We start from the raw sequence: 27,761 nt of genomic DNA, 5'->3' as shown, positions 1-27,761 counted from the left end.
TTACCCGATCCGGAGAACAGCGATAATATGAGATCAGAGCTCTCTTCTCCCCAGGTCTGTTCTAACAAGCTGCGATTATACTGGCAATATTTATATTTAATTTGTTTGCTACATTTGTGATTTGACTCTGTTCAAACCATAAGCACAAGGATATCTGAGCATTGTTCTGACTGTGACCACAAGGTAGTGTCACGATCACACGGATACCATTTCCTTGTTTCACACCTCTGTACAAAGACCATCGCTTCAATCATCCCCTTTCTACACAATTGCAGCCGACATGAGCAAGGATGTGAGGCTCTTCAGACACAAACATTTCACAACAGCAAAGGTTGCACTGGGACAAACCTTCAAGTCAGTTTATCATTCAGGTACAATGCAGAGCAGTCCAGCAGCTCATTGGCTCCTTAACAGAGTCTCATCGGCCTACAATATAGAGCTGGAGGATTGGGCCGCAATCTATTTACTTTTCCATCTCTTGCTCAATACATTTGCTGAGTGTGTTTAAATTTAAAACCAGGTTTCAGGTGTGATGCTCCATTCACACATCGAAGGTGGGAGAGATGCTGTGGGGCACATGCTAAGTCCAGTCACTGAAAGTCATTAACAGTCTGGGTTTTGTGTTTAGTGATCCCAGGCGTGTTACCGATACATTCCCTGGATCCCAAGGCTAGAGATGCACTCCGAGAGGTTTGGGGTGCTGGGAATTGTCCATGAGAGTAACCGAAGGCATGAGAACTGAAATAATCTAAAGTTGGAAAGGGGAAAAGGCCCAAAAATGGAACAGGTGGTAACAAGGACATCAATTTGTTTCCTCTTATCTTAGAGACATCAAATATCAACACACTGTGTGTTTGAAACAAAGCCAATTTATTGGACAGATATCCAGAATATTAATCATCAGCCCAGTTATAGGAGTTATCAACAGAAACAAACCCCAACTGTCAATGAACATGGTTCAGTCCTGGTTGTGATTAACAGCAGCAATAACAGCAGAATCCAGCTCCGGCAGTAACGTGTGAACTCGCTGGTGTTTCAGCAGGCTGGATGACTGAGTGAATCTCTTCCCACACACAGAACAGGTGAACGGCCTCTCTCCAGTGTGAACTCGCTGGTGTCTCAGTAGGTGGGATGAATTAGTGAATCCCTTCCCACACTCTAAGCAGGTGAACGGTCTCTCCCCACTGTGAACTCGCTGGTGTCTGAGCCGGTGGAATGATTCAGCAAATCCCTTCCCACACACTGGGCAGATGAATGGCCTCTCCCCGGTGTGAACTCGCTGGTGTCTCAGCCGGTGGGATGATGCAATGAATCCCTTCCCACACACTGAGCAGATGAACGGTTTCTCCCCAGTGTGAGTGCGTTGGTGCGTCAGCAGATCATTATTTCTTTTAAAGGTCTTTTCACAGTCAGAACATTTAAATGGTCGCTTATCAGAGTGAACACGTTGGTGTTCATGGAAGTGTGATGACTGAGCGAATCTCTTTCCACACACGGAGCAGATGAACGGCCTCTCCCCGGTGTGAGTGCTTTGGTGCGTCAGCAGATCATTACTTCTGTTGAAGGTCTTCTCACAGTAAGAACATTTAAAAGGTCTTTCATCAGTGTGAATACGCTGGTGTGTCAGCAGGGTAGATGACTGAGCAAAACTCTTGCCACACTCGGAGCAGGTGAACGGTCTCTCCCCAGTGTGAATGTGTCTGTGTCTCTGGAGACTGGATGATTGAGTGAATCCCTTCCCACACTCTGAGCAGGTGAACGGCCTCTCCCTGGTGTGAACAGGCCGGTGTATCAAAAGGTGGTGTAAACAACTGAATCCCTTCCCACACACGGAGCAGATGAACGGCCTTTCACCAGTGTGAACTCGCTGGTGTCTCAAAAGATGGGATGAACGAGCGAATCCCTTCCCACACACGGAGCAGGTGAACGGCCTCTCCCCGCTGTGAACTTGCTGGTGTGCAAAGAGGTGGGATGACTGAATGAATCCCTTCCCACAGACAGAACAAGCGAATGGCCTCTTCCTGGTGTGAACTTGCTTGTGTGTCAAAAGGTCGCTTGAACAAGTGAATTCCTTCCCACAGACGGAGCAGGTGAACTGTCTCTCTCCAGTGTGAACTCGCTGATGTTCAGCCAGACATAATGACTGGGTGAATTTCTCCCCACAGTGAAAGCAACAGAACGGTCCCTCATCAGTGTGAACTCGCTGGTGTGTAGTCAGTTCCTCAGAGGTTGTAAAGCTGTTCTCATAGTCAGAGCATTTAAAAGGTCTCTCATCAGTGTGATCAGGTTGGTGTGCAGTGAGATGGGATGAACAGGTGAATCCCTTCCCACACACGGAGCAGGTGAACGGCCTCTCCCTATTGCGAGTTCGCTGGCGTGTCAGCATGCTAGATAACTGAGTGAATCCCTTCCAACAGAAGGAGCAGGTGAATAGCCTCTTCCCAGTTTCCAGCCGCGACGGTTAATTGAAGTCCTTTCCACAATCCCACGGTTTCTCCATGGTGTGGGTGTCCTTGTGTCTCTCCAGGTTGGACGATCAGTTGAAGCCTCGACAACACACAGAACACGTGTACGGTTTCTCCCCGCTGCAATGTTTTTTCAGGCTGTGTAACTGGTTAAAGCTCTTTCCACAGTCAGTGCACTGGAACACTCTCACTCGGGTGTGTGTCTTGGGGCTTTGTCAGTCACACTGATGTTTGAAATCTTTTCCCACAGACAGAACAGAACATTTCTCCTTCCACATTCAAAGACCGCTGATATTCAGGTCCAGATGAATGGAGTAACTCTGTCAGATCTTGATGTGATGTTTGGTTTGAGTTTCCCATTTGCAAATCCTCCCCTTCTGATTCTCTGTAAAGGGAATTTACAAAAGACATCAATAAGTACAGGACAGAAATTCAGAACAGACAATTCTAGTTTCTATGGAACATTCTTTCCTCTCTTGTTCCCTCAAAGCTGTAAATTCCCATCCCACACACTCTCCCCCTCCCTGCGCTAAAATCCAAACTCATCGCAACAGATCCATCATTTTATTCTCCGCTCTCACCTATCTCCCTCCATCTCTGCTGTGTGCAGAGCGAGAATAAAATCAATGAGCTGATGATTTTCTCTGCTGGTCACTGGGCTTTTCTGATGGACCAATTGGGTGACACTGGGTTATCCCAGGGTCACCAGACAAGAATCAGCACAAGGCTCCCTTTCAGGGGCCAATAATATGGGCAGAAACATGTGGCCCAATCAAACTGACAGAGACCCTGAGGCTCCGCCTACTCTGTTCCTGCCCAAAGTGCTGCGTGGGCACGCGCCGTGAACTCTGCCCTGTCCAAGATGGTGGTCAGTGACCCCGCTCACCTGGGCTCACTGACCGGGCCTGTAACCAGGGGGACAAACACCAGGCCTGTGGGCTCGGATTCAGGCCTCAGGCATACATCAGGTGTTTATAAAGCATTTAAACCCACCCACAGCTCTAATCCATCCCTGGCCCATAATCTCTTCCCACCTACCGACCCGCCTGTTCCACCCCTCGTTAAACTGACTGGCCTGGTTTTTAAACAGAGGTGTAATACTTGCAATCCTCCAGTCCTCTGTCACCGCCCCCATATTGAAGGAGGATTGGAAAATTGTGGCCAAAGCCTCTGCAATTTCCACCCTTACTTCCCTCAGCAACTGAGGAAGCCTCCCATCCATCTGGGTGTCTCTTCTACTTTGAGGCCTGCCAACCTTTTACGTGCCTCCTCTTTATCTATTTTCATTCTAAGCAATATCGATACTATCTCCTCCTTCACTGCTACATTGGCAGCACCCTCTTCTCCATGAAGACAGATGCAACATACTCATTTAGAACCTCAACCATGCCCTCTGCCTCCACAAGATCATCTCCTTTATGGTCCCAAACCGTCCCCACCCTTCCTTTGACGACCCTTGATTGAGGGGAAGATCAGACAACGGTTCTTAAACAAACGCTGCAGCCTGATAAGTCAATCAGCTATATATCCATTATGTTAAACTCCAGCCCAGTTATCATCACCATCATTATCATAGGCAGTCCCTCAGAATCGAGGAAGACTTGCTTCCACTCTTAAAATGAGTTCTTAGGTGGCTGGACAGTCCAATACGAGAACCACAGACTCTGTCATAGGTGGGACAGATAGTCGTTGAGTGAAGGGGTGGGTGGGACTGGTTTGCCGCATGCTACTTCCGCTGCCTGCGCTTGTTTTCTGCATGCTCTCGGCGGTGAGACGCGAGGTGCTCAACGACCTCTCAGATGCTCTACCTCCACGTACGGCGATCTTTGGTCAGAGATTCCCAGGTGTCAGTGGAGATGTTGCACTTTATCAGGGAAGCTTTGAGGGTATCCTTGAATTGTTTCCTCTGCCCACCTTTGGCTCGTTTGCCATGAAGGAGTTCCGAGTAGAGCGCTTGCTTTGGGAGTCTTGTGTCAGGCATGTGAATAATGTGGTCTACCCAGCGGAGCTGATCAAGTGTGGTCAGTGCTTCAATGCTGGGGATGTTGGCCTGGTCGAGGACGCTAACGTTGGTGCGCCTGTTCTCCCAGGAGCTTGTGGAGACATTGTTGGTGGAATTTCTCCAGCGACTTGGTGTCTACTGTACATGGTCCATGTCTCTGAGCCATACAGGAGGGCGGGTATTACTACAGCCCTGTAGACCATGAGCTTGGTGGCAGTTTTGAGGGCCTGGTCTTCAAACACTCTTTTCCTCAGACGGCCGAAGGCTGCACTGGAGGCGGTGTTGAATCTAGTCGTCGATGCCTGCTCTTGTTGATAAGAGGCTCACAAGGTATGGAAAATGGTCCACGTTGTCCAGGGCTGAGCCATGGATCTTGATGACTGGGGGGCAGTGCTGTGCAGTGAGGGCAGGCTGGTGGAGGACCTTTGCCTTATGGATGTTTAGCGTAAGGCCCATGCTTTCACACGCCTCAGTAAATATGTCGACTATGTCCTGGAGTTCAGCCTCTGTATGTGCGCAGATGCAGGCGTCGTCCGCGTACTGTAGCTCGAAGACAGAGATTGGGATGGTCTTGGACCTGGCCTGGAGACGGCAAAGGTTGAACAAGTTCCCACTGGTTCTGTAGTTTAGTTCCACTCCAGCTGGGAGCTTGTTGACTGTGAAGTGGAGCATGGCAGCGAGGAAGATTGAGAAGAGGGTTGGGGCGATGACACAGCCCTGTTTGACCCCGGTCTGGACGTGGATTGGGTCTGTAATGTACCCGTTGGTAAGGATCACTGTCTGCATGTCGTTGTGGAGCAGGCGGAGGATGGTGACGAACTTTTGGGGGCTTCCGAAGTGGAGGAGGACGCTCCATATACCCTCATGGTTGACAGTGTCAAAGGCCTTTGTAAGGTCGAAGGCGGCTATGTATAAGCACGGGCGCTGTTCCCTGCATTTTTCCTGCAGCTGTCGCACTGCAAAAATCATGTCCGTTGTGCCCCATAGGGGACGAAATCCGCATGTGACTCCGGGAGGAGCTCCTCGGCCACAGGGAGAAGACGGTTGAGGAGGACTCTAGCGATGGCTTTCCCAAGTGGCTGATAACAGGAAGATTCCTCTGTAGTTGCCACAGTAGGACTTGTCCCCTTTTTTAAAGATGGTCACGATTACTGCATCTCTGAGATCTCCCGGCATGCTCTCCTCCCTCCAGATGAGAGAGATGAGGTCCAACACCGTCTCTCCGCCATATTTCAGTGCCCCAGCAGGGATTCCATCCGCTCCTGTAACCTTGTTGTTTTGAAGCTGTCTTATGGCTTTTTCTACCTAGTGCACTGCTGGGGTTTTGCCGAGGTAGTGGCAGGTAGCATGCTGCAGGATAGAGTCGAGAACCCTGGAGTCAAAGGCAGAGTCTCGATTTAGGAGATCTTCAAAGTGCTCCTTCCAGCAGGCCCTGACTGCCTCGGTGTCCTTGATGAGTGTCTCCCTGTTCTTGGCCAGCAGTGGGGTGAGGCCTTGGGTGTTTGGACCATAGGTCGCCTTGACTGCGATGAAGAATCCTCGCACATCATGGCTGTCAGCCAGCTGCTGAATCTCCTGTGCTTTCTCCATCCACCACCTGTTCTTTAGGTCCGGGTTTTCTGTTGGATCTCAGCCTTGAGCCGTCTGTAATGCTGTTTTGCTGCTCCTGAGTTGGGTTGTTGTTTAAGGCTCAGAAACGCCCTACGCTTGCAATCAATTAGCTCTTGGATCTCCTGATCATTTTCATCAAACCAGTCCTGGTGTTTCCTGGTTGAGTGACCGAACGTCTCCTTGCAGGCACTGGTTATGGAGGCCTGGATGGCAGACCAAGAGCTGCGGGCATTCTGCATCTCAGGGTCATCAAGGCACGCCAGGTTAGCTGTGAGGCGCTGACTGTATAGGGCTCTCTTAGCTGGGTCCTTAAGTGCCCCGGCATTGACATTTTTGCGGCACTGCTTCTGCTGCCCCCTCTGCTTTGGGGCTATGTTGATTTCAATGATGGATCGGATTAGGCAGTGATCCGTCCAGCAGTCATCAGCCCCTGTCATGGCGTGGGTGATGCGCACATCCTTGCGATCCCTGGCTCGGACGATGACATAGTCGTGCAGGTGCCAGTGTTTGGAGCGAGGGTGTTGCCACGATGCCTTGTATTTGTCCCTCTGGCGGAACAAGGTGTTGGTGATGAGGAGTTCATGTTCTAGACATTTTGTCAGGAGTAGGGTACTGCTGGAGTTGGCTTTCCCTACCCCCTCTCTGACAATCACGCCTCCCCAGAGAGCTGTGTCCTTGCCGACCTGGCGTTGAAATTATCGAGGAGGATCAGTTTGTCGTCCGCGGGGACGCGGGACAGGGATTTTCAGAGGCTTGAGTAAAAACCCTCTTTGGTCTCATCCGTTGCATCGAGTGTTGGGGTGTACGCACTGATGATTGTGGCGCATTGATTCCGGGATAGGGCGAGTCGAAAAATCATGAGACGTTCGTTAACCCCGCAGGGGGAGTCTTTGAGGCAGTCGGCCAGCTCATTTTTGATGGCGAAACCGACTGTGAAGGCAGCGTTCTGCTTATAATTGGACCGAATGCCGCACCGCCATAGTTGCCCGGGAACTTAGACGCTTTGATATCGACATCGCCGCCAAAGCGATGGTTTCCCTTTCCAGAAGGTGGTGTAACCTCCATCTTGTTCCTTGAGCTGGCCTTCCCCTGCCCGCCAGGTCTCGCTTTGGCCCAATTATAAGCAGAAACACATCCCAACTGTCAGAATGAACATGGTTCATTAACAGCAGCAATAACAGCCCCTGCAGTCACTGATAAACTCGCTGGTGTCTCAGCAGGTAGATGTCTGAATCAATCCCTCCCCACACACAGAGCAGGTGAACGGCCTCTCCCCAGTGTGAACTCGCTGGTGCAAAATGTTAGGTGTGAGTTTGCGGCCTGTAAATGCTGCCCTTCTCACAGCCTGGAACAGCACTTTACAAAAGCCCTGACTGTGAGTCCAGGATAGAAATTCACAACATTCTCTCCTCCTGGTTCCTGGCCCAGGGAAAGGCCGCGCATGCGCCCTGCTGCCCCTGCCCCAGCAAGATGGCGGCCGTTCCCCGGGCCTGTCACCGGGAGAAAGACCCGCAGCTGCCCCGCCCCCAGGGGCCCCGCTCGGGGCAAAGGCCAGTGTGTGAGGCGGATAACAGGAAGAGTGGGGCGGGGCTGGAGGACCGAGCGGGTGGTTGGCCCTCCAGCCAATCGGAGTGAGAGAGAGGTGGGGCTTGCGGCACCCAGTGGGCGGGGTTGAGCCCAGATCTTCCTAATTGGCTGAAACTCTGGCACATTGTTGAAGCTGATTTCTCTCAAATTCCAGGAGGGAACTCGGCCTTTGTGTTGTGGCTTTAAACAGGTGGAACCCTGCGGTGTGGAGCAAACATTGCAACATCTGGTAGTGAAATGGATTCAGTCAGGACAGACAGTGGGGAGTGTTTGAGAAAATGTGGTGCAGTGAGAGTGGATGTTGTGTAAATAAGGTGCCGGACCGGAGGCTTGTTGATCAAATTAAGGCTCAGAGTATTAAAGGGCGAGGGGCAGCATGGAGAGGAAGTTGGGTAAAGGGCAGCAAACAGAGTAACGGTTCATGGAGGTTCTTCAGACTGGAAGGATGTAAACTGTGGTGTCCCCAGGGTCAGTGTTGGGACCATTGCACTGCTCAATATAGAGAAATGAACTGGGCTTGGGTATAAAGGCCACAAGATCAAAATCTCTAAATGATGCCAAGAGGGACCATGGCCAGCTGTGAAGAGGACTGTCAGTGAGTTCAGTGTGAATACACAGGTTAGTAAATGGGGCAGGTAGATGTCAGATCAAATTACATGCCAGGAAATGAGAGTTGATGCATTTAAGTTAGAAAAAGATAAAATGTACATTACATAGGAAACATTTAAAAGGAGTAAAGGAGTAGAACAGGAAAGAGGTGTCAGATTCTTGCCAATTCCTTGTCTTATTAATTAGCAGGTTTCGAGTCCAGTGTCAGCACCTTAATACCTGATTAAGAGATATGCGATGAGCAGATTCTGTCCTCTACCCTACCTTATATTGACCCACCAATCAGAGTAAAGATGCAAGTCCCGCGTGTCCACAATAACTGACACCAGGTCAGCCCGCTGGATGGAACCTCGGGTGCCCTGAGCTTGATCTCCGGTGTCTCCAGTCCCGACTGCCCCCTTACATCAGTCTCCCCTCACTTATATATCCTGCACTGATCCACCTCTGACCCCGGACTCTTCTTTGTCTTCTCTGCTGGGTTTGGGCAGGAAGTGAGGAAAAGACAGCTGGAACTTCTCTAATCTGTGATTTACAAGGACACTTTCCCTGGTTCCCAGCAGGCACTTTTCTTCAGTAATATTCTCATTAACCCTAAACTATCCTGCCTACAGTTATGTTATTTCTTATAGTTTCTCAATTATAGGTATAAGTATCACACATTATAATCTGATCTGTTCTATTACTCACTCTGCTTTAAGTTTATATTGTGGTTAATAACAGACAAACCCGGTTCTTCCCCCTGATCTGGTCACAGATTCTAACCAGTCGATTCAGTGAATGGAATGTTTGATCAGTGTTGCCATGGCAACGTGTCTGCAGTGAAGCTCCTGTTTGAGTTTCGAACTCAGACGAAACTTCTCTTTCCCATAATGCACATTTTATCAGATGCTTTTGTGTCACTGTATTTTAGCCATGTTGTGTTAATATCTCTAAAACCTACAGATACACAAACCTTTAAAAATGATAGTGGTTAAAAAGCACATGGGGTCCTAGGTTTTATAAATACGGGTGTAGAGTACAAAAGGGCAGAGGTCATGTAAACCTGTACAAATCATTGGTTAGGCTGCAGATAGAATAGTGTGTAAGGTTTTGGGGATATAACACCAGGAAGGATGTCGAGGCCATGGAGAGGGTGCAGAGAGATTCACTGAGATTATACCAGGGAAGAGTAAAGCCCCCTTTCATAGTGTTCAACAAAAATATATTCCAGTGAAAAAGAAGGGCGGTAAGAGAAGGGATAACCAGCCGTGGATAACCAAGGAAATAAAGGAGAGTATCAAATTAAAAACCAATGAGTATAAGGTGGCCAAGGTTAGTGGGAAACTAGAAGATTGGGAAAATTTTAAACGACAGCAAAGAATGACTAAGAAAGCAATAAAGAAAGGAAAGATAGATTACGAAAGTAAACTTGCGCAAAACATAAAAACAGATAGTCAAAGCTTTTGTCAATTTATAAAATGGAAAAGAGTGACTAAAGTAAATGTTGGTCCATTAGAAGTTGAGAAGGGGGATTTAATAATGGGAAATGTGGAAATGGCTGAGACCTTAAACAATTATTTTGCTTCGGTCTTCACAGTGGAAGACACAAATTGCTGGTCATGGGAATGTGGGAAGGGAGGGCCTTGAGACAATCACTATCACTAGTGGGGTAGTGCTAGACAGGCTAATGGATCTCAAGGTAGACTAGTCCCCTGGTCCTGATGAAATGCATCCCAGGGTATTAAAAGAGATGGCGGAAGTTATAACAGGTGCATTCGTTATAATCTATCAAAATTCTCTGGACTCTGGGGCGGTACCATCGGATTGGAAAGCAGCTAATGTAATGCCTCTGTTTAAAAAAGGCAGGTAATTATAGGCTGGTTAGTTTAACATCTGTAGTGGGGAAAATGCTTGAAGCTATCATTAAGGAAGAAATAGCGGGACATCTAGATAGGAATAGTGCAATCAAGCAGACGCAACATGGATTCATGAAGGGGAAATCATGTTTAACTAATTTACTGGAATTCTTTGAGGATATAATGAGCATGGTAGACAGAGGTGTACCGATGGATGTGGTGTATTTAGATTTCCAAAAGGCATTCGATAAGGTGCCACACAAAAGGTTACTGCAGAAGATAAAGGTACGCGGAGTCAGAGGAAATGTATTAGCATGGATAGAGAATTGGCTGGCTAACAGAAAGCAGAGAGTCGGGATAAATGGGTCCTTTTCGGGTTGGAAATCGGTGGTTAGTGGTGTGCCACAGGGATCGGTGCTGGGACCACAACTGTTTACAATATACATAGATGACCTGCAAGAGGGGACAGAGTGTAGTGTAACAAAATTTGCAGATGGCACAAAGATTAGTGGGAAAGCGGGTTGTGTAAGGGACACAGAGAGGCTGCAAAGAGATTTAGATAGGTTAAGCGAATGGGCTAAGGTTTGGCAGATGGAATACAATGTCGGAAAATGTGAGGTCATCCACCATGGAAAAAAAAAACAGTAAAAAGGAATATTATTTGAATGGGGAGAATTACAACATGCTGCGGTGCAGAGGGACCTGGGGGTCCTTGTGCATGAAAATCCCAAAAAGTTAGTTTGCAGGTGCAGCAGGTAATCAGGAAGGCAAATGGAATGTTGGCCTTCATTGCGAGAGGGATGGAGTACAAAAGCAGGGAGGTCCTGCTGCAACTGTACAGGGTATTGGTGAGGCCGCACCTGGAGTAGTGTGTGCAGTTTTGGTCACCTTACTTAAGGAAGGATATACTAGCTTTGGAGGGGGTACAGAGACGATTCACTAGGCTGATTCCGGAGATGAGGGGGTTACCTTATGATGATAGATTGAGTAGACTGGGTCTTTACTCGTTGGAGTTCAGAAGGATGAGGGGTGATCTTATAGAAACATTTAAAATAATGAAAGGGATAGACAAGATAGAGGCAGAGAGGTTGTTTCCACTGGTCGGGGAGACCAGAAATAGGGAGCACAGCCTCAAAATACGGGGGAGCCAATTTAAAACCGAGTTGAGAAGGAATTTCTTCTCTGAGGGTTGTGAATCTGTGGAATTCTCTGCCCAAGGAAGCAGTTGAGGCTAGCTCATTGAATGTATTCAAATCACAGATAGATAGATTTTTAACCAATAAGGGAATTAAGGGTTACGGGGAGCAGGCAGGTAAGTGGAGCTGAGTCCACGGCCAGATCAGCCATGATCTTGTTGAGTGGCGGAGCAGGCTCGAGGGGCTAGATGGCCTACTCCTGTTCCATGTTCTTATGTTCGTTGTACTGTCCCGTCAAACACTCCCCTCTCATCCTTCTAAACTCCAGTGTATAAAGGCATAGTTGATCCAGTCTCTCCTCATATGTCAGTCCTGCCATCCCGGGAATCAGTCTGGTGAACCTTCGCTGCACTCCCTCAATAACAAGAACGTCCTTCCTCAGATTAGGAGACCAAAACTGAACACAATATTCCAGATGCGACCTCACCAAGGCCCTGTACAACTGCAATAAGACCTCCCTGCTCCTATGCTCGAATCCCCTAGCTATGAAGGTCAACATACCATTTGCCTTCTTCATCGCCTGCTGTACCTGCGTGCCAACTTTCAATGACTGATGAAACACAACACCCAGATCTCGTTGCACCTCCCCCTTTCCTAATCGGCCGCCATTCACATAATATTCTGCCTTCGTGTTTTTGCCCTCAAAGTGGATAACCTCACATTTATCAACATTATACTGCATCTGCCATGCATTTGCCCACTCACCTAACCTGTCCAAGTCACCCTGCAGCCTTTTAGCATCCTCACAGCTCACACCGCCACCCAGTTTAGTGTCATCTGCAAACTTGGAGATATTACACTCAATTCCTTCATCTAAATCATTAATGTATATTGTAAAGAGCTGGGGTCCCACCACTGAGCCCTGCTGCACTCCACTAGTCATTGCCTGCCATTCTGAAAAGGACCCATTTATCCCGACTCTCTGCTTCCTGTCTGCCAACCAGTTCTCTATCCACGTCAGCACATTACCCCCAATACCACATGCTTTGATTTTGCACACCAATCTCTTGTGTGTGACCTTGTCAAAAGCCTTTTGAAAGTCCAAATACACCACATCCACTAGTTCTCCCTTGTCCACTCTACTAGTTACATTCTCAAAAAATTCCAGAAGATTTGTCAAGCATGATTTCCCTTTCATAAATCCATGCTGACTTGTATTAGGGATGGTTTTCGAGACCAATATGTTGAGGAACCAACTAGAGGGCTGGCCATCCTAGACTGGGTGATGTGTAATGAGAAAGGACTAATTAGCAATCTTGTTGTGCGAGGCCTCTTGGGGAAGTGTGACCATAATATGGTAGGATTCTTTATTAAGATGGAGAGTGACACAATTAATTCAGAGACTAGGGTCCTGAACTTAAGGAAAGGTAACTTTGATGGCATGAGGTGTGAATTGGCTAGAATAGACTGGCAAGTGATACTTAAAGGGTTGATGGTGGATAGGCAATGGCAAACATTTAAAGATCACATGGATGAACTTCAATAATTGTACATCCCTGTCTGGAAAACAGGGGAAGGTGGCTCAATCGTGGCTAAGAAGGGAAATTAAGGATAATGTTAAATCCAAAGAAGAGGCATATAAATTGGCCAGAAAAAGCAGCAAACTTGAGGATTGGGAGAAATTTAGAATTCAGCAGAGGAGGACAAAGGGTTTAATTAGGAGGAAAATAGAGTGTGATCGGAAGCTTGCCGGGAACATAAAAACTGACTGCAAAAGCTTCTGTAGATATGTGAAGAGAAAAAGATTAGTGATGACAAATGTAGGTCCCTTGCAGTCATAATCAGGTGAATTTATAATGGGGAACAAAGAAATGGCAGACCAGTTGAACAAATACTTTGGTTCTGTCTTCACGAAGGAAGACACAAATAACCTTCCGGAAGTACTAGGGGACCGAGGGTCTACTGAGGAGGAGGAACTGAAGGATATCCTTATTAGGCGGGAAATTGTGTTAGGGAAATTGAGCGGATTGAAGGCCGATAAATACCCGGGGCCTGATAGTCTGCATCCCAGAGTACTTAAGGAAGTGGTCCTAGAAATAGTGGATGCATTGGTGATCATTTTCCAACAGTCTATCGACTCTGGATCAGTTCCTGTGGACTGGAGAGTAGCGAATGTAACACCACTTTTTAAAAAAGGAGGGAGAGAAAACGGGTAATTATACACCGGTTAATCTGACACCAGTAGCGGGGAAAATGTTGAAATCAATTATTAAAGATGAAATAGCAGCGCATTTGGAAAGCAGTGACAGGATCGGTGCAAGTCAGCATGGATTTATGAAAGGAAAATCATGCTTGACAAATCTTCTGGAATTTTTTGAGGATGTAACTAGTAGAGTGGACAAGGGAGAACCAGTGGATATGGTGTATTTGGACTTTCAAAAGGCTTTTGACAAGGTCCCACACAAGAGATTGCTGGTAAAAATCAAAGCACATGGTATTGGGGGTAATGCACGGGCCTGGATAGAGAACTGGTTGGCAGACAGGAAACAGAGAGTCGGGATAAATGGGTCCTTTTCAGAATGGCAGGCAGTAACTAGTGGGGTGCCGCAGGGCTCAGTGCTGGGACCCCAGCTATTTACAATATACATTAATGATTTAGATGAAGGAATTGAGTGTAATATCTCCAAGTTTGCAGATGACACTAAACTAGGTGGCGGTGTGAGCTGTGAGGAGGATGGTAAGAGGCTTGGACAGGTTAGGTGAGTGGGCAAATGCATGGCAGATGCAGTATAATGTGGATAAATGTGAGGTTATCCACTTTGGAGGCAAAAACACGAAGACAGAATATTATCTGAATGGTGGCAGATTAGGAAAAGGGGAGATGCAACGAAACCTGGGTGTCATGGTTCATCAGTCATTGAAAGTTGGCATGCAGGTACAGCAGGCGGTGAAGGCGGCAAATGGTATGTTGGCCTTCATAGCTAGGGGATTTAAGTATAGGAGCAGGGAGGTCTTACTGCAGTTGTACAGGGCCTTGGTGAGGCCTCATCTGGAACATTGTGTTCAGTTTTGGTCTCCTAATCTGAGGAAGGACGTTCTTGCTATTGAGGGAGTGCAGCGAAGGTCCACCAGATTGATTCCCGGGATGGCTGGACTGACATATGAGGAGAGACTGGATCAACTGTGCCTTTATACACTGGAGTTTAGAAGGATGAGAGGGGATCTCATAGAAAGATATAAGATTCTGACAGGACTGGACAGGTTAGATGCGCGAAGAATGTTCCCAATGTTGGGAAAGTCCAGAACCAGGGGACACAGTCTTAGTTTAAGGGGTAGGCTATTTAAGACTGAGATGAGGAGAAACTTCTTCACTCAGAGAGTTGTTAACCTGTAGAATTCCCTACTGTAGAGAATTGTTGATGCCAGTTCATTGGATATATTCAAGAAGGAGTTACATATGGCCCTTACGGTGAGAATGTGTAAAAGGGTTACGAAAGTGGTAGATGGCTAGAGAAGGTGGCAAAAGGATGGAGATAGGGAATCATGGGAAAATAGCTAAAGAAATGGTCAAGACGCAGACAACTGCAGAATCAACAGAAAAAAAAAAGGGGTTACCAAGAGTTGAAGTTGAGGTTAGACACGGGTCATGAGAAAGCCCAAGGCAGCACAAAGAAAGAAAGCAATTCTAGATAGGAAGGGAAAAGTAATAGCTTCTACTGATAAGGAGGAAGAGAAACTAATTGGGTTCTTTACTGATAAGGGAAGACAGTGTAGCAAAGGTATAACTAACCTACCTGACACCAGCCCTAATTGGGAGACTTTCTTGCCTGCCATTGGACGTACTCGGGGGGGGGGGGGGGGGGGAGGCAGAAAGGGATTGGATAGACCAAGTGCTAATCAAATGTGTTCTGTTTTGAAAATGTATATCTACTGTGCTTTTCGCGCTGAAAAGGGACTTGTCCAGGGGAAGGTAAACAGGCTCTGATTGAGAGTGTTCCTTTGTCTTGACAAGTCCCGGCCAGAGAATCTTCAATAAAGGTCTTTTACAGAAAAGGCAAAGAAGGTGTTCGCGTCAGTGTATTCGCTGAAACAGATTGAGGGAAAAAGAATCCGTATTCACAACGGCTAAAGGTATCAAGGGGTATGGAGAGAAAGATCAGCCATGATTTTATTGAATGGTGGTGCAGGCTCTAAGGGCCAAATAGTCTACTCCTGCACCTATTTTCTATGTTCTCTCACTGGTTCCCTTCCCTCTCCGTCCCCTGAAGGTGCTGACTCTGGCTGGGTTCAGTTCTACACTCACTGGTTCCCCTCCCTCTCCCTCTCCTGAAGGTGCTGACTCTGGCTGGGTTCAGTTCTACACTCACTGGTTCCCTCCCTCTCCCTCTTTTGAAGGTGCTGACTCTGGCTGGGTTCAGTTCTACACTCACTGGTTCCCCTCCCTCTCCCTCTCCTGAAGGTGCTGACTCTGGCTGGGTTCAGTTCTACACTCACTGGTTCCCTCCCTCTCCCTCTTTTGAAGGTGCTGACTCTGGCTGGGTTCAGTTCGACACTCACTGGTTTACTTCCCACTCCTGAAGGTGCTGACTCTGGCCCGATAGACCCATCGTTTCAGCCTGTTCATGCCCCACAGAACTTATTTCTTCATATCACGACTTTTTTTTTCTCCCCTTGTCCACTCTCTTCCCGCCTCCATCCACGACTCCTCCGATGCCCTCCGTCACTAACAGTTTCCAGTTTCCCGGCCCCAACGGTCTCCTTTTCACCATGGACGTCCAATCCCTCTACACCTCCATTCCCCATCAGGATGGCCTGAGCGCGCTCCGCTTCTTCCTCGAGCAGAGGCCCAACCAGTCCTCATCCACCACCATCATCATCTTCCTCCTCCGCCCGGCTGAACTTGTTCTCACATTGAACAACTTCTCCTTTAACTCGACTCACTTCCTGCAAATTAAAGGTGTTGCTATGGGAACCCGCATGGGTCCTAGCTATGCCTGCCTTTTCGTGGGATGTGTGGAACATTCTTTGTTCCAGTCCTACTCGGGTCCCCTCCCTCACCTGGAATATTGTGTACAGTTTTGCTGTCCATATTCACAAAAGGATATACTTGCTTTGGAGTCAGTTCAGAGAAGGTTCACTCGGTTGATTCCGGGGATGAGGGGGTTGACTTATGAGGAAAGGTTGAGTAGGTTGGGCCTCTACTCATTGGAATTCAGAAGAATGAGAGGTGATCTTATCGAAACATATAAGATTATGAGGGGGCTTGACAAGATGGATTCAGAGAGGATGTTTCCACTGATGGGGGAGACTAGAACTAGGGGGCATAATCTTAGAATAAGAGGCCGCCCATTTAAAACAGAGATGAGGAGAAATTTCTTTTCTCAGAGGGTTGTAAATCTGCGGAATTCGTTGCCTCAGAGAGCTGTGGAAGCTGGGACATTGAATAAATTTAAGACAGAAATAGACAGTTTCTTAAACGATAAGGGGTTATGGGGAGCGGGAAGGGAAGTGGAGCGGAGTCCATGATCGGATCAGCCATGATCGCATTAAATGGCAGAGCAGGCTCGAGGGGCCATATGGCCTACTCCTGCTCCTATTTCTTATGTTCTCACCTCTTTTTCCGGTACATTGATGACGTATCGGTGCCATTTCCTGTTCTCGCCCTGAACTTGAAAATTTCATTCACTTTGCATCCAATTTCCACCCTTCCCTCACCGTCTCATGGTCCATCTCCGACTCTTCCCTTCCTCAACTTCTGTCTCCATCTCTGGGGATACGCTTTCGACCAGTGTCCACTATAAGCCACTGACTCCCACAGTTAGCTGGACTACACTTCCTCCCACCCCGCATCCTGTAAGGACTCCATTCCAACATCCCAGTTTCTCCGTCTCCATCACATCTGTTCTGACGATGCCACCTTTCATACTAGTGCCTCCGACATGTCTTCCTTTTTCCTCAACCGAGGATTCCTCTCCGCCGTGGTTAACATGGCCCTCGTCCGTTCTATTACACGTACCTCTGCTCTCACCCCTTCCCCTCCCTCTCAGAACCGCGACAGGGTTCCCCTTGCCTTCACCTTTCACCCCACCAGCCTCCACCATTCAATGGATCATCCTCCGCCATCTCCAGCGTGATCCCACCACCAATCACATCTCCCCTCTCCTCCCCTCTCAGCATTCTGAAGGGACCGCTCCCTCCGCGACACCCTGGTCCATTCCACAGCCACCTCCAACACCCCTTCCCCTTCCCACGGCACCTTCCCGTGCAAGCGCAGGAAATGCAACACCTGTCCTTTTACCTCCTCCCTTCCCACTATCCAGAGCCCCAAACACTTCATCCAGGTGAAACAGCGATTTACTTGTAGTTCTTTCAATTTAGTATACTGTATTCGCTGCTCACCATGTGGTTTCCTCTACATTGGGGAGACCAAGCGTAGATTGGGTGACCGCTTTGCGGAGCACCTCCGTTCAATCCGTAAGTGTGACCCTGAGCTTCCAGTTGCCTGTCACTTTAATTCCCCGCTTCAGTCCCACTCTGACCTCTCCATCCTTGGCCTCTAACACTGTTCCAACGAAGCTCAATGCAAGCTCGAGGAACGGCACCTCATCTTTCATTTAGACACTTTACAGCATTCTGGACTCAACATCAAGTTCAGCAATTTCAGAGCGTAACCGTTGCCAATCCCAGAGCCTGTTTCTTTCTTTCTTCTCCTTGTCTCTAATGGCAGTTGGTCATTATCCCACCATTCACACCCTATCTTTTTCTAACTCCTGGCATTACCATTTCAATTTGGGCCATCATCCCTTTCGTCTCTCTAATCTCTCCTGTCTTCACCCTATCACACTTTCCCTTTTGTTCTTTCTTCCCCTCCCCTTCTCAGTGCTTGTTAAGAACATAAGAACATAAGGAAAAGGAGCAGGAGTAGGCCATACGGCCCCTCGAGTCTGCTCCGCCATTCAATAAGATCATGGCTGATCTGATCATGGACTCAGCTCCACTTCCCTGCCCGCTCCCCATAACCCTTTACTCCCGTATCGCTCAAAAATCTGTCTATCTCCATCTTAAATATATTCAATAACCCCGCCTCCACAGCTCTCTGGGGCAGAGAATGCCACAGATTTACAACCCTCTGTGAAGAAATTTCTCCTAATCTCAGTTTTAAATAGGCAGCCCCTTATTCTATGTCCCCTAGTTTTAGTTTCCCCTATGAGTGGAAATATCCTCTCTGCATACACCTTGTCGAGACCCCTCATTATCTTATATGTTTCAATAAGATCACCTGTCATTCTTCTGAACTCCAATGTGTATAGGCCCAACCTACCCTCATAAGTCAACCCCCACATCTCCAGAATCAACCTAGTGAACCTTCTCTGAAAAGCCTCCAATGCAAATATATCCTTCCTTAAATGTGGAGACCAAAACTGTACGCAGTACTCCAGGTGTGGCCTCACCAATACCCTGTACATTTGATGCAGGGCTTCCCTGCTTTTATACTCTACCACCCCCCCCCCCCCCCTTGCAATAAAGGCCAACATTCCATTTGCCTTCCTGATTACTTGCTGTATCTGCAGACTAATTTTTTGTGTTTCATGCACAAGGACCCCCAGGTCCATCTGTACTGCAGCACTTTGCAATTTTTCTCCATTTAAATTATAATTTACTTTTCTATTATTAAGAATCTGTTCTTTCCGAACACTCTCCAGTTTTGACGAAGGATCATTGATCCGAAACGTTAACTCTGTCTTTTCTCCACAGATGCTGCCTGACCCGCTGAGATTTCCAGCATTTTCTGTTTTTATTTCAGTTCTACACTCACTGGTTCCCCTCCCTCTCCCTCCCCTGAAGGTGCTGACTCTGGCTGGGTTCAGTTCTACATTCACTGGTTCCCCTCCCTTCTCCCTCCTCTGAAGGTGCTGACTCTGGCTGGGTTCAGTTCTACATTCACTGGTTCCCCTCCCTCTCCCTCTCCTGAAGGTGCTGACTCTGGCTGGGTTCAGTTCTACACTCACCAGTTTCTCTCCAATATGTGACCCATGTGCTCAATCTCCATGTGTGAACCTCGACAGAGAGTATCGACAGGCTATTCCACTGTCCTCTACTCATTGGAATTCAGAAGAATGAGAGGTGATCTTATTGAAACGTGCAAGATTATGAGAGGACTTGACAAGATGGACGCAGAGGATGTTTCCACTGACAGGGGAGACTACAACTAGTGGGCATAATCTTAGAATAAGGGGTCGTCCTTTTAAAACAGAGCTGAAGAGAAATTTCTTCTCTCAGAGGGTTGTGGATCTGTGGAATTCACTGCCTCAGAGAGCTGTGGAAGCTGGGACATTGAATAAATTTAACACAGAAATAGACAGTTTCTTAACCGATAAGGGGTTATGGGGAGCGGGCAGGGAAGTGGACCCGAGTCCATGATCAGATCAGCCATGATCGTATTAAATGGCGGATCAGGCTCGAGGGGCCGTATGGCCGACTCCTGCTCCTATTTCTTATGTTCTTTTGTACATTCCCTTTCACTCCCCCCACTTGAATGGCCTCCTGCACCATAGTGCACCTGGGGACCCCTTACCTGCCTGACCTGCAGTCACACCCTCCTGTCCCTGAACACTAACCAGACCTAAGGGGTGTGACTGCCTCCTGAATCAAAGTGTCCAGGTAACTCTCCCCCTCCCCGATGCCCCGCAATGTCTGCACCTCAGACTCCAGCTCAATAACTCTGAGCTGAAGTTCCTCAAGATGCAGGCACTTACTGCAAACATGGATGTCTGGGATCACAATGCTCTCCACAAACTCCCACATGCTGCAGTTGTGGCACACCACCCGCTCTGCCATCCCTATATGACCGTGTTCTATTTAATTAAATGTATTAAATTTGTATTTAAGTAATTTAGTTTACAGCTTAGTTCGTGGACTCCTTAACTGATCTGGATTAAGTAATGGGTAATGAAATTAAATATTTACCTGTAACATAAAGCATTACAAATAGTGTGGGCAAAAAAATTGCAACTTCTTCCCGCTCGTCTCCGAATTCCCACTCTTTCCAAGTTCCCAAATAATCCACTCCGTTTAAGACCGCTCTGCAGACCCCTCAAGGGGTGGTGAAGTAGTCCACAATAAGGGAACATAAACTTAAAATTAGAGCTAGGCCGTTCAGGGATGATGTCAGGAAGCACTTCCTCACACAAATGCTGAGAGGCTGTTTCTCTTGGCTCGAGGGTCTAGAACTAGGGGGCATAATCTCAGGCTAAGGGGTCAGCCATTTTCCTCACTCAGGAGAAATGTCTTCACTCAGAGGGGGGTGAATTTTTGGAATTCTCTGCCACAGAGGGCTGTGAAGGCTAAGACGTCATATATATTCAAGACAGAGATTAGTATTCAAAAATCTATCAATGGAATCAAGGGATATGGGGACGGTGTAGGAAAGTGGAGCTGAGGTCAACCATAATATTGATTGATGGAGCAGGCTCGAGGGGCTGAATGGCCTACTCCTGCTCCTATTTATTATGTTCTTATTGACCTACCACATAAATACTGTGGCTACAAGAGCAGGTCAGAGGCTGGGTAATTTGCAGCGAGTGTCTCACCTCCTGACTCCCCAAAGCTTTTCCACATCTACAAGGTACAAGTCAGGAGTGTGATCAAATATTCTCCACTTGCCTGGATGAGTAGCTGCAACAACACTCAGGAAGCTCGACACCATCCAGGACAAATTTAGCCCATTTGATTGGCAGCCCATCTACCACCTCAAACAATCACCTCCCTCCCCCACCACCGGTGCACCGTGGCTGCAGTGTGTACCATCTACAAGATGCACTGCAGCAACTGACCAAGGCTTCTTCAGCAGCGCCTCCCAAATCTACAACCTCTACCGCCCAGAAGGGCGAGGGCAGCAGACGCATGGGAACACCATCACCTACAAGCTCCCCTCCAAGTGACACACCATCCTGACTTGGCAATATATCGCCATTCCTTCATCGTCGCTGGGTCAAAATTCTGGAACTCCCTCACCAACAGCAGTATGAAAATACCTTCACCACACGAACTGCAGCTCACCATCACCTTCTCAATGGGATTAGGAATGGGCAATAAAGGCTGGGCTTGTCAGAAACGCCCACATCCCAGGGACAATTTTTTTAAAGACTCCCCTCTGCCTCCTCTGTTCCAAAGTGTTAGTAACAGAGATGGGAGAAGTTTTTTTTTCTTACACTGAAGCAGGGAAGAATGAGGGCCAGCCTAATGGAGGCAATGACCATGATGTGTTATTGATCAAAGGCAAAGGATAATTTGTTCCATGACAAGTGCGCATGCGCCGTTCTGGTTGGGGTTTAGAACACGCATGCTCAGGGGCAGCTGCGCGAGCGCGTCACTCTGGGTAACGGCCGTTAACGGTTGCAGAGTCGGAATTATCAGCGGGAAGCGAGTTTTCTGAGGTTGGTGGACGAGCGGAGAGGGAATAGGATACGGGCGGGAATTAAATGACGGTAAACACAAACCTGGGAGTTCGAGGTTCCCTGAGAGCGCACTAACCACACCAGCCTTCCTCAGCCGCGACACGTCTTCTCCTCAGTGATTGACGGGAGCGTCTAACCAATGGGGAGCGAGGGGCGGGGCTGGAGGTGCGAGCCGGCGGCGGGTCCTTCAACCAATCGGGGAGCCCGAAGAGCGGGACTTGCGCCGCTGATTGGCTGAGCCGCAGGGTAGCTACTTTGTGCCGCCCCTTGTTCGGGGCCCGAGGAGTGTGTGGGCCTTTGTTGGACACAAGGCTCTTTATTCACAACCCACGGGCTCACAACTCTTTTTGGGGAGAAAAGTAAACATTAAATCAAGTGCCCCCCGATCTGGGGGACACTCCAAACATTTTTCAAGGCCATTTTTTGTTTTTTTTTGTTATATTCTTTTTCCTTTTGTTTTTTTTGGGTACTAAAATCATATTTTTTCAAATGCCCCCTATAAAAGGGGAGGGGGACACTAAAAACCCGGTAATTAAAACAAATTAAACTTTAAAACATATAAAATCAAATTAAAATTTGGTTGCCGGGGGTGACAATGCACTCCAGTCCCTCCGGCCCCCACCTCTCGCGGAAGGCCGCAAGCGTACCGGTGGACACTGCGTGCTTCATCTCTAAGGACACACCTGGCCCGGATGTAGGCACGGAAGGGAGGCAGGCAGTCAGGCTGAACGACCCTCTCGACCGCCCACTGCCTGGACCGGCTGATGCCCACGGGCCCACATTCTAAATGCGGGGCGGGCTCAGTGGGCAGCGCACCTGAGTCAGGAAGGGTGTGGGTTCAAGATCCACTCCGGTGACTTGAGCACATAAATCTAGGCTGAGGGAGCGCTGCACTGTCGGAGGTGTCGTCTTTCGCATGAGACTTTTAACCGAGGCCCCGTCTGCCCTCAGGATGTAAAAGATCTCATGGCACTCTTTCGAAAAGAGCAGGAGAGTTATCCCCAGTGCCCTGGCCAATAATTATCCCTCAATCAACATCACAAAATCATATTATCTGGTCATTATCACAATGCTGTTTGTAGGACCTTGCTGTGCACAAATATGCTGCTGCGTTTCCTACATTACAACGGTGACTGTACTTCAAAAGTACTTTGGGATGTCCGGTGGTTGTGAAAGGCGCTATATAAATTCAAGTCTTTCTTGTCTTCAATAATAGGTGTACTGAAAATGAGTCGAATTGAACTCCTGTAGTCACAATGTGGAGACTTGTGTGTCAGCGGCTGGAATACACCAGGGAATCTCTTTCCACTCACTGCTCAGCTGAACTCTCCAGTGTGGAGGCCCTGGTGTGTCTTCGATGGAGTGGGTGTGAGCTCGCTGGTGCCTCTGCAGGTTGGAGGAGTTAGTGAACTGCATTCTGTACACACATACAGCACAGAACCGGGCCATTCAGCCCAACTAGTTTACCCTCTATTCCCTTCTCCCTCATATGCTTATTTAGCCTCCCCTTAAATGCATCTATACTATTCACCTCAATCACTCCCTGTGGTAGCGAGTTCCACATTGTCACCACCTTCTGGGTAATGAAGTTTCTTCTACATTCCCTACATTTCTTGATGACTATCTTACATTGATGGCCTCTGATTTTGCTCTTCCCCACAAGTGGAAACTCTGTATCTTTTGAAACCATTCATAATTTTAAAGACCTCTATTTTTAAGCAGCAAGTGGTTAGGATCTGGAATGCACTGCCTGAAAGAGTGGTGGAGGCAGATTTAATTGTGGATTTCAAAAGGCAATTGAATAAGTACCCAAAGGAAAACAATTTGCAGGGCTATGGAGAATGGGCGGTGGAGTCGGACTAGTTGAAATGCTTTTGCAGAGAGCTGGCATGGACTCAACTGCCAAAATGGCCTCCAGTGCTGTAACCATTCTGAGATCCTATGATTCTAATAGGTCACCCTTCGGCCTTTTAAGGATAATAAGAACATTACTGAGGAAAAGTAGCTGCTGGGAACCAGAGAAAGTGTCCATGTAAATCACAGGTTAGAGAAGTTCCAACTGTCTTTTCCTCGCCTCCTGCCAAAACCCAGCAGAGAAGACAAAGAAGAGTCCAGGGCCTGAAGTGGATCAGTGCAGGGTATAAAAGTGAGGGGAGACTGATGTAAGGGGGCAGTCGGGACTGGAGATACCGAGATCAAGCTCAGGGCGCCTGAGGTTCTCTCCAACGGGCTGACCTGGTGTCAGTTACTGTGGACACGTGGGACTTGCATCGTTACTCTGATTGGTGGGTCAGTATAAGGTACGGTTGAGGACAAAGTATCTGCTTATCTTATATTTCTTAATAAGGTATTAAACTTGCTGACACCAGACTCTCAAACCTAATTAATAAGAAATGGTGTTGGCTGGAATCTTACACTCTTAAGTCTGTTCCTCCTAATCCTTCTAATGTTTTAACATTTAATGACTGTATCCTACCTTTTTCTTCTTCTCAAAATCTATCACGTCACATTTCTCTGCGTTAAATTTCAGCTGACAGCTACCTCTCCCATTTATTAACCTGTGCATTCACACTGAAATCACTCACATTCCTCTTTGGCGTCATCTAGAGATTTTGATTTTGTGCCGCAGATACTCCGATCCAGAGCATTTCTTGCTACCGAAAAAAGAAAAGGTCCCAACACTGACAAAGGGTCATCGACCTGAAACATTAACTCTGTTTCTCTCTTCGCAGATGCTGCCTGACCTGCTGAGTATTTCCAATATTTTCTGTTTTTATCCCAACACTGACACTGTCTGAACATCCATGAACTGCTACTCTCTGCTTGCTGCCCTTTACCCAATTTCCTTTCCACTCTGCCCCACTCCCTTTAATGCCGTGAGCATTAATTTGATCAACAAGCCTCCGGTCCGGCACCTTATCAAACACCTTCAGACAATCCATCTACACAATATCCACTGTATTTCCTTTCTCACTACACTGTTAATTTTCTCAAACACTCCCCACTGTCTGTCCTGACTGAATCCATTTCACTACCAGATGTTGCAAAGTTTGCTCCACACCGCAGGGTTCCATCTGTTTAAAGCCACAACAGAAAGATCCAGTTTCTTCCAGGTTTAAAAATGATGCAGAGTTTCAGCCAATGAAGGCGATCTGGGCTCAGCCCCGCCTACTAGGTGCCACAAGCCACGCCCCTCACACGCTGGTTGTTGCACCAACCACCCGCTCGGTCCTCCAATCCCTGCCCCTACTCTTCCTATTGGCCCGGAACTGCCGTCAATCCCCCAGGCAGTGTGAGCTGATCATGCGCGGTCGGGCGGGCGGTGGGTGAGGCAGCGGGTGAGAGATGGGCGGAGGGAGCGGGTTAATAAACGGGGGGGGATGCGGGCTTCACACACATCGAGTGCTGCCCAGGCCTCACAGCAAACTCCTCATTATCCGCTTCTCCACAACTGCCACCAGGTTACGGCCCAAACTCCGGGACAGCCCGAAAGTCAGGGAGCGTCTGTCAATGGGGAACGGTCAGGGAGCGTCTGTCAATGGGGACAGGTCAGGGAGCATCTGCCAATGAAGGTGAAATTACTCGGTATTTTTGGTGGGGTTGGTTTGTGAGAACAAATATATCGGTGATTTTAATGAGACTCCCTGTCCCAGCTCCTGTAAATACTGGCTGTAAAGGGGCCGGGCTGCCGGGTGGTAACACACGGGCTGCTCATGTGTCAGTGATCACCTTAATGTACTTCATAGAAAACATAGACATAGAAAATAGGTGCAGGAGTAGGCCATTCGGCCCTTCAAGCCTGCACCACCATTCGATAAGATCATGGCTGATCATTCCCTCAGTACCCCTTTCCTGCTTTCTCTCCATACCTCTTGATCCCTTTAGCTGTAAGGGCCATATCTAACGCGCTCTTGAATATATCCAATGAACTGGCCTCAACAACTCTGTGGTAGGGAGTTCCACAGGTTAACAACTCTCTGAGTGAAGAAGTTTCTCTTCATCTCAGTCCTAAATGGTCTACCCCTTATCCTAAGACTGTGTCCCCTGGTTCTGGAGTTCCCCAACATCGGACACATTCTACCCGCATCTAACCTGTCCCATCCCATCAGAATCATATCTTTCTATGAGATCCCCTCTCAACCTTCTAAACTCCAGTGTATAAAGGCCCAGTCTCTCCTCATATGTCAGTCCAGCCATCCCAGGAATCAGTCTGGTGAACCTTCACTGCACTCCCTCAATAGCAAGAATGTCCTTCCTCAGATTAGGAGACCAAAACTGAACACAATATTCCATGTGAGGCCTTACCAAGGCCCTGTACAACTGCAGTAAGACCTTCCCCTACTTCTATACTCAAATCCCCAAGCTATGAAGGCCAACATAAAACATTTGCCTTCTTTACCGCCTGCTGTACCTGTATGCCAACTTTCAATGACTGATGTACCATGACACCCATGTCTCGTTGCACCTCCCCTTTTCCTAATCTGCCACCATTCAGATAATATTCTGTCTTTGCGTTTTTGCCCCCAAAGTGGATAACCTCACATTTATCCACATTATACTGCATCTGCCATGCGTTTGCCCACTCATCTAACCTGTCGAAGTCACCCTGCAGCCTCTTAGCGTCCCCCTCACAGCTCACACCGCCACCCAGTTTAGTGTCATCTGCAAACTTGGAGATATTACACTCAATTCCTTCATCCAAATCATTGATGTATATTGTAAATAGCTGGGGTCCCAGCACTGAGCCCTGCGGCACTCCACTAGTTACTGCCTGCCATTCTGAAAAGGACCCGTTTATCCAGACTCTCTGCTTCCTGTCTGCCAACCAGTTCTCTATCCACATCAGTACATTACCCCCAATACCATGTGCTTTGATTTTGCACACCAATCTCTTGTGTGGGACCTTGTCAAAAGCCTTTTGAAAGTCCAAATACACCACATCCACTGGTTCTCCCTTGTCTACTCTACTAGTTACATCCTCAAAAAATTCCAAAAGATTTGTCAAGCATGATTTCCCTTTCATAAATATAGGCTGACTTGGGCCGATCCTGTCACTGCTGTCCAAATGCACTGCTATTTCATCCTTACTAATTGATTCCAACATTTTCCCCACCACTGATGTCAGGCTAACCAGTCTATAATTACCCGCTTTCTCTCTCCCTCCCTTTTTAAAAAGTGGTGTTACATTAGCTACCCTCCAGTCTATAGGAACTGATCCCGTGTCGATAGACTGTTGGAAAATGATCACCAATGCCTCCACTATTTCTGCAGTGTGTGCACTTAATAAAGTTCCCGAAGCACCTCACAAAAGGTGGGGAACCAGTGAGTGTAGAACTGAACCCAGCCAGAGTCAGCACCTTCAGGGGAGGAGAGGGAGGGGAACCAGTGAGTGTAGAACTGAACCCAGCCAGAATCAGGGAAGAAATTTGGAGAGGAGGAAAATCTGTTGGGAGGTGGATTTTGATTTCAGTACAGGGAGGAGGGAGAGTGTGTAGGATGGAGAATAGCAACTTTCAGAGAAGTATAGGAGAAAATGTTCCATAGAAATGAGAATTGCCTGTTCTGAATTTCTCTCCTATACTTACAGTGATGGCTTTTGTAAACTCCATTTACAGGGTATTAGAAGGTGGAGATAAGCAGACAGGAAACTCAAACCAAATATCACGTCAAGATCTGACAGCATTACTCCATTCCTCATTACCTGAATATCAGCGGTCTTTGAATGTGGATGGAGAAATGTTTGTCTTCTGTCTGTGGGAAAAGATTTCAAACATCAATGTGACTGGAAAAGCCACGAGACACACACATCCGAGTGAGAGTGTTCCAGTGCACTGACTGTGGAAAGCGCTTTAACACAGCCTGAAAAACCATCGCACCATTCACAGCGGGGAGAAACCGTACACGTGTTCTGTGTGTGGACGAGGCTTCAAACGATCGTCCAAGTTGGAGACACACAAGGACACCCGCACCATGGAGAAGGCGTGGAAATGTGTGGACTGTGGGAAGGGATTCAATGCTCTGTCCCAGCTGAAAACTCATCGCTACTGTCACACTGGGGA

The 27,761-nt window shown here is 47.8% G+C and overlaps 2 protein-coding genes and 1 long non-coding RNA gene across 3 annotated transcripts in view; 2 read left to right on the top strand and 1 right to left on the bottom strand.

Annotated features, from left to right (window-relative positions):
- The window catches only part of LOC139232773 (zinc finger protein 850-like), an 81,486-nt gene that overhangs the window by 20,249 nt on the left and 33,476 nt on the right, over positions 1-27,761 (top strand). The gene's annotated exons all lie outside the window — the stretch shown is intronic.
- Positions 5-21,824, bottom strand: LOC139232582 (zinc finger protein 271-like). Its single transcript, XM_070863005.1, has 2 exons — positions 21,745-21,824; positions 5-2,850 (listed from the first exon to the last, which is right to left on the bottom strand). Exon 2 carries the CDS (start codon positions 2,384-2,386, stop codon positions 959-961), a length of 1,428 nt encoding a protein of 475 aa, XP_070719106.1. The 5' UTR covers positions 2,387-2,850; positions 21,745-21,824; the 3' UTR covers positions 5-958.
- Positions 21,601-27,669, top strand: LOC139232594 (uncharacterized). The gene is made up of 3 exons (XR_011588042.1): positions 21,601-21,681; positions 22,919-23,094; positions 27,318-27,669. It is a non-coding gene; the product is annotated as an uncharacterized lncRNA (long non-coding RNA).

This window comes from Pristiophorus japonicus, chromosome 20 (genome assembly GCF_044704955.1).
Source record: "Pristiophorus japonicus isolate sPriJap1 chromosome 20, sPriJap1.hap1, whole genome shotgun sequence".
NCBI classification, from domain to species: domain Eukaryota; kingdom Metazoa; phylum Chordata; class Chondrichthyes; family Pristiophoridae; genus Pristiophorus; species Pristiophorus japonicus.
Note: the sequence above shows the minus strand (reverse complement) of the source record. Positions and strands in the feature narration are given on the sequence as shown.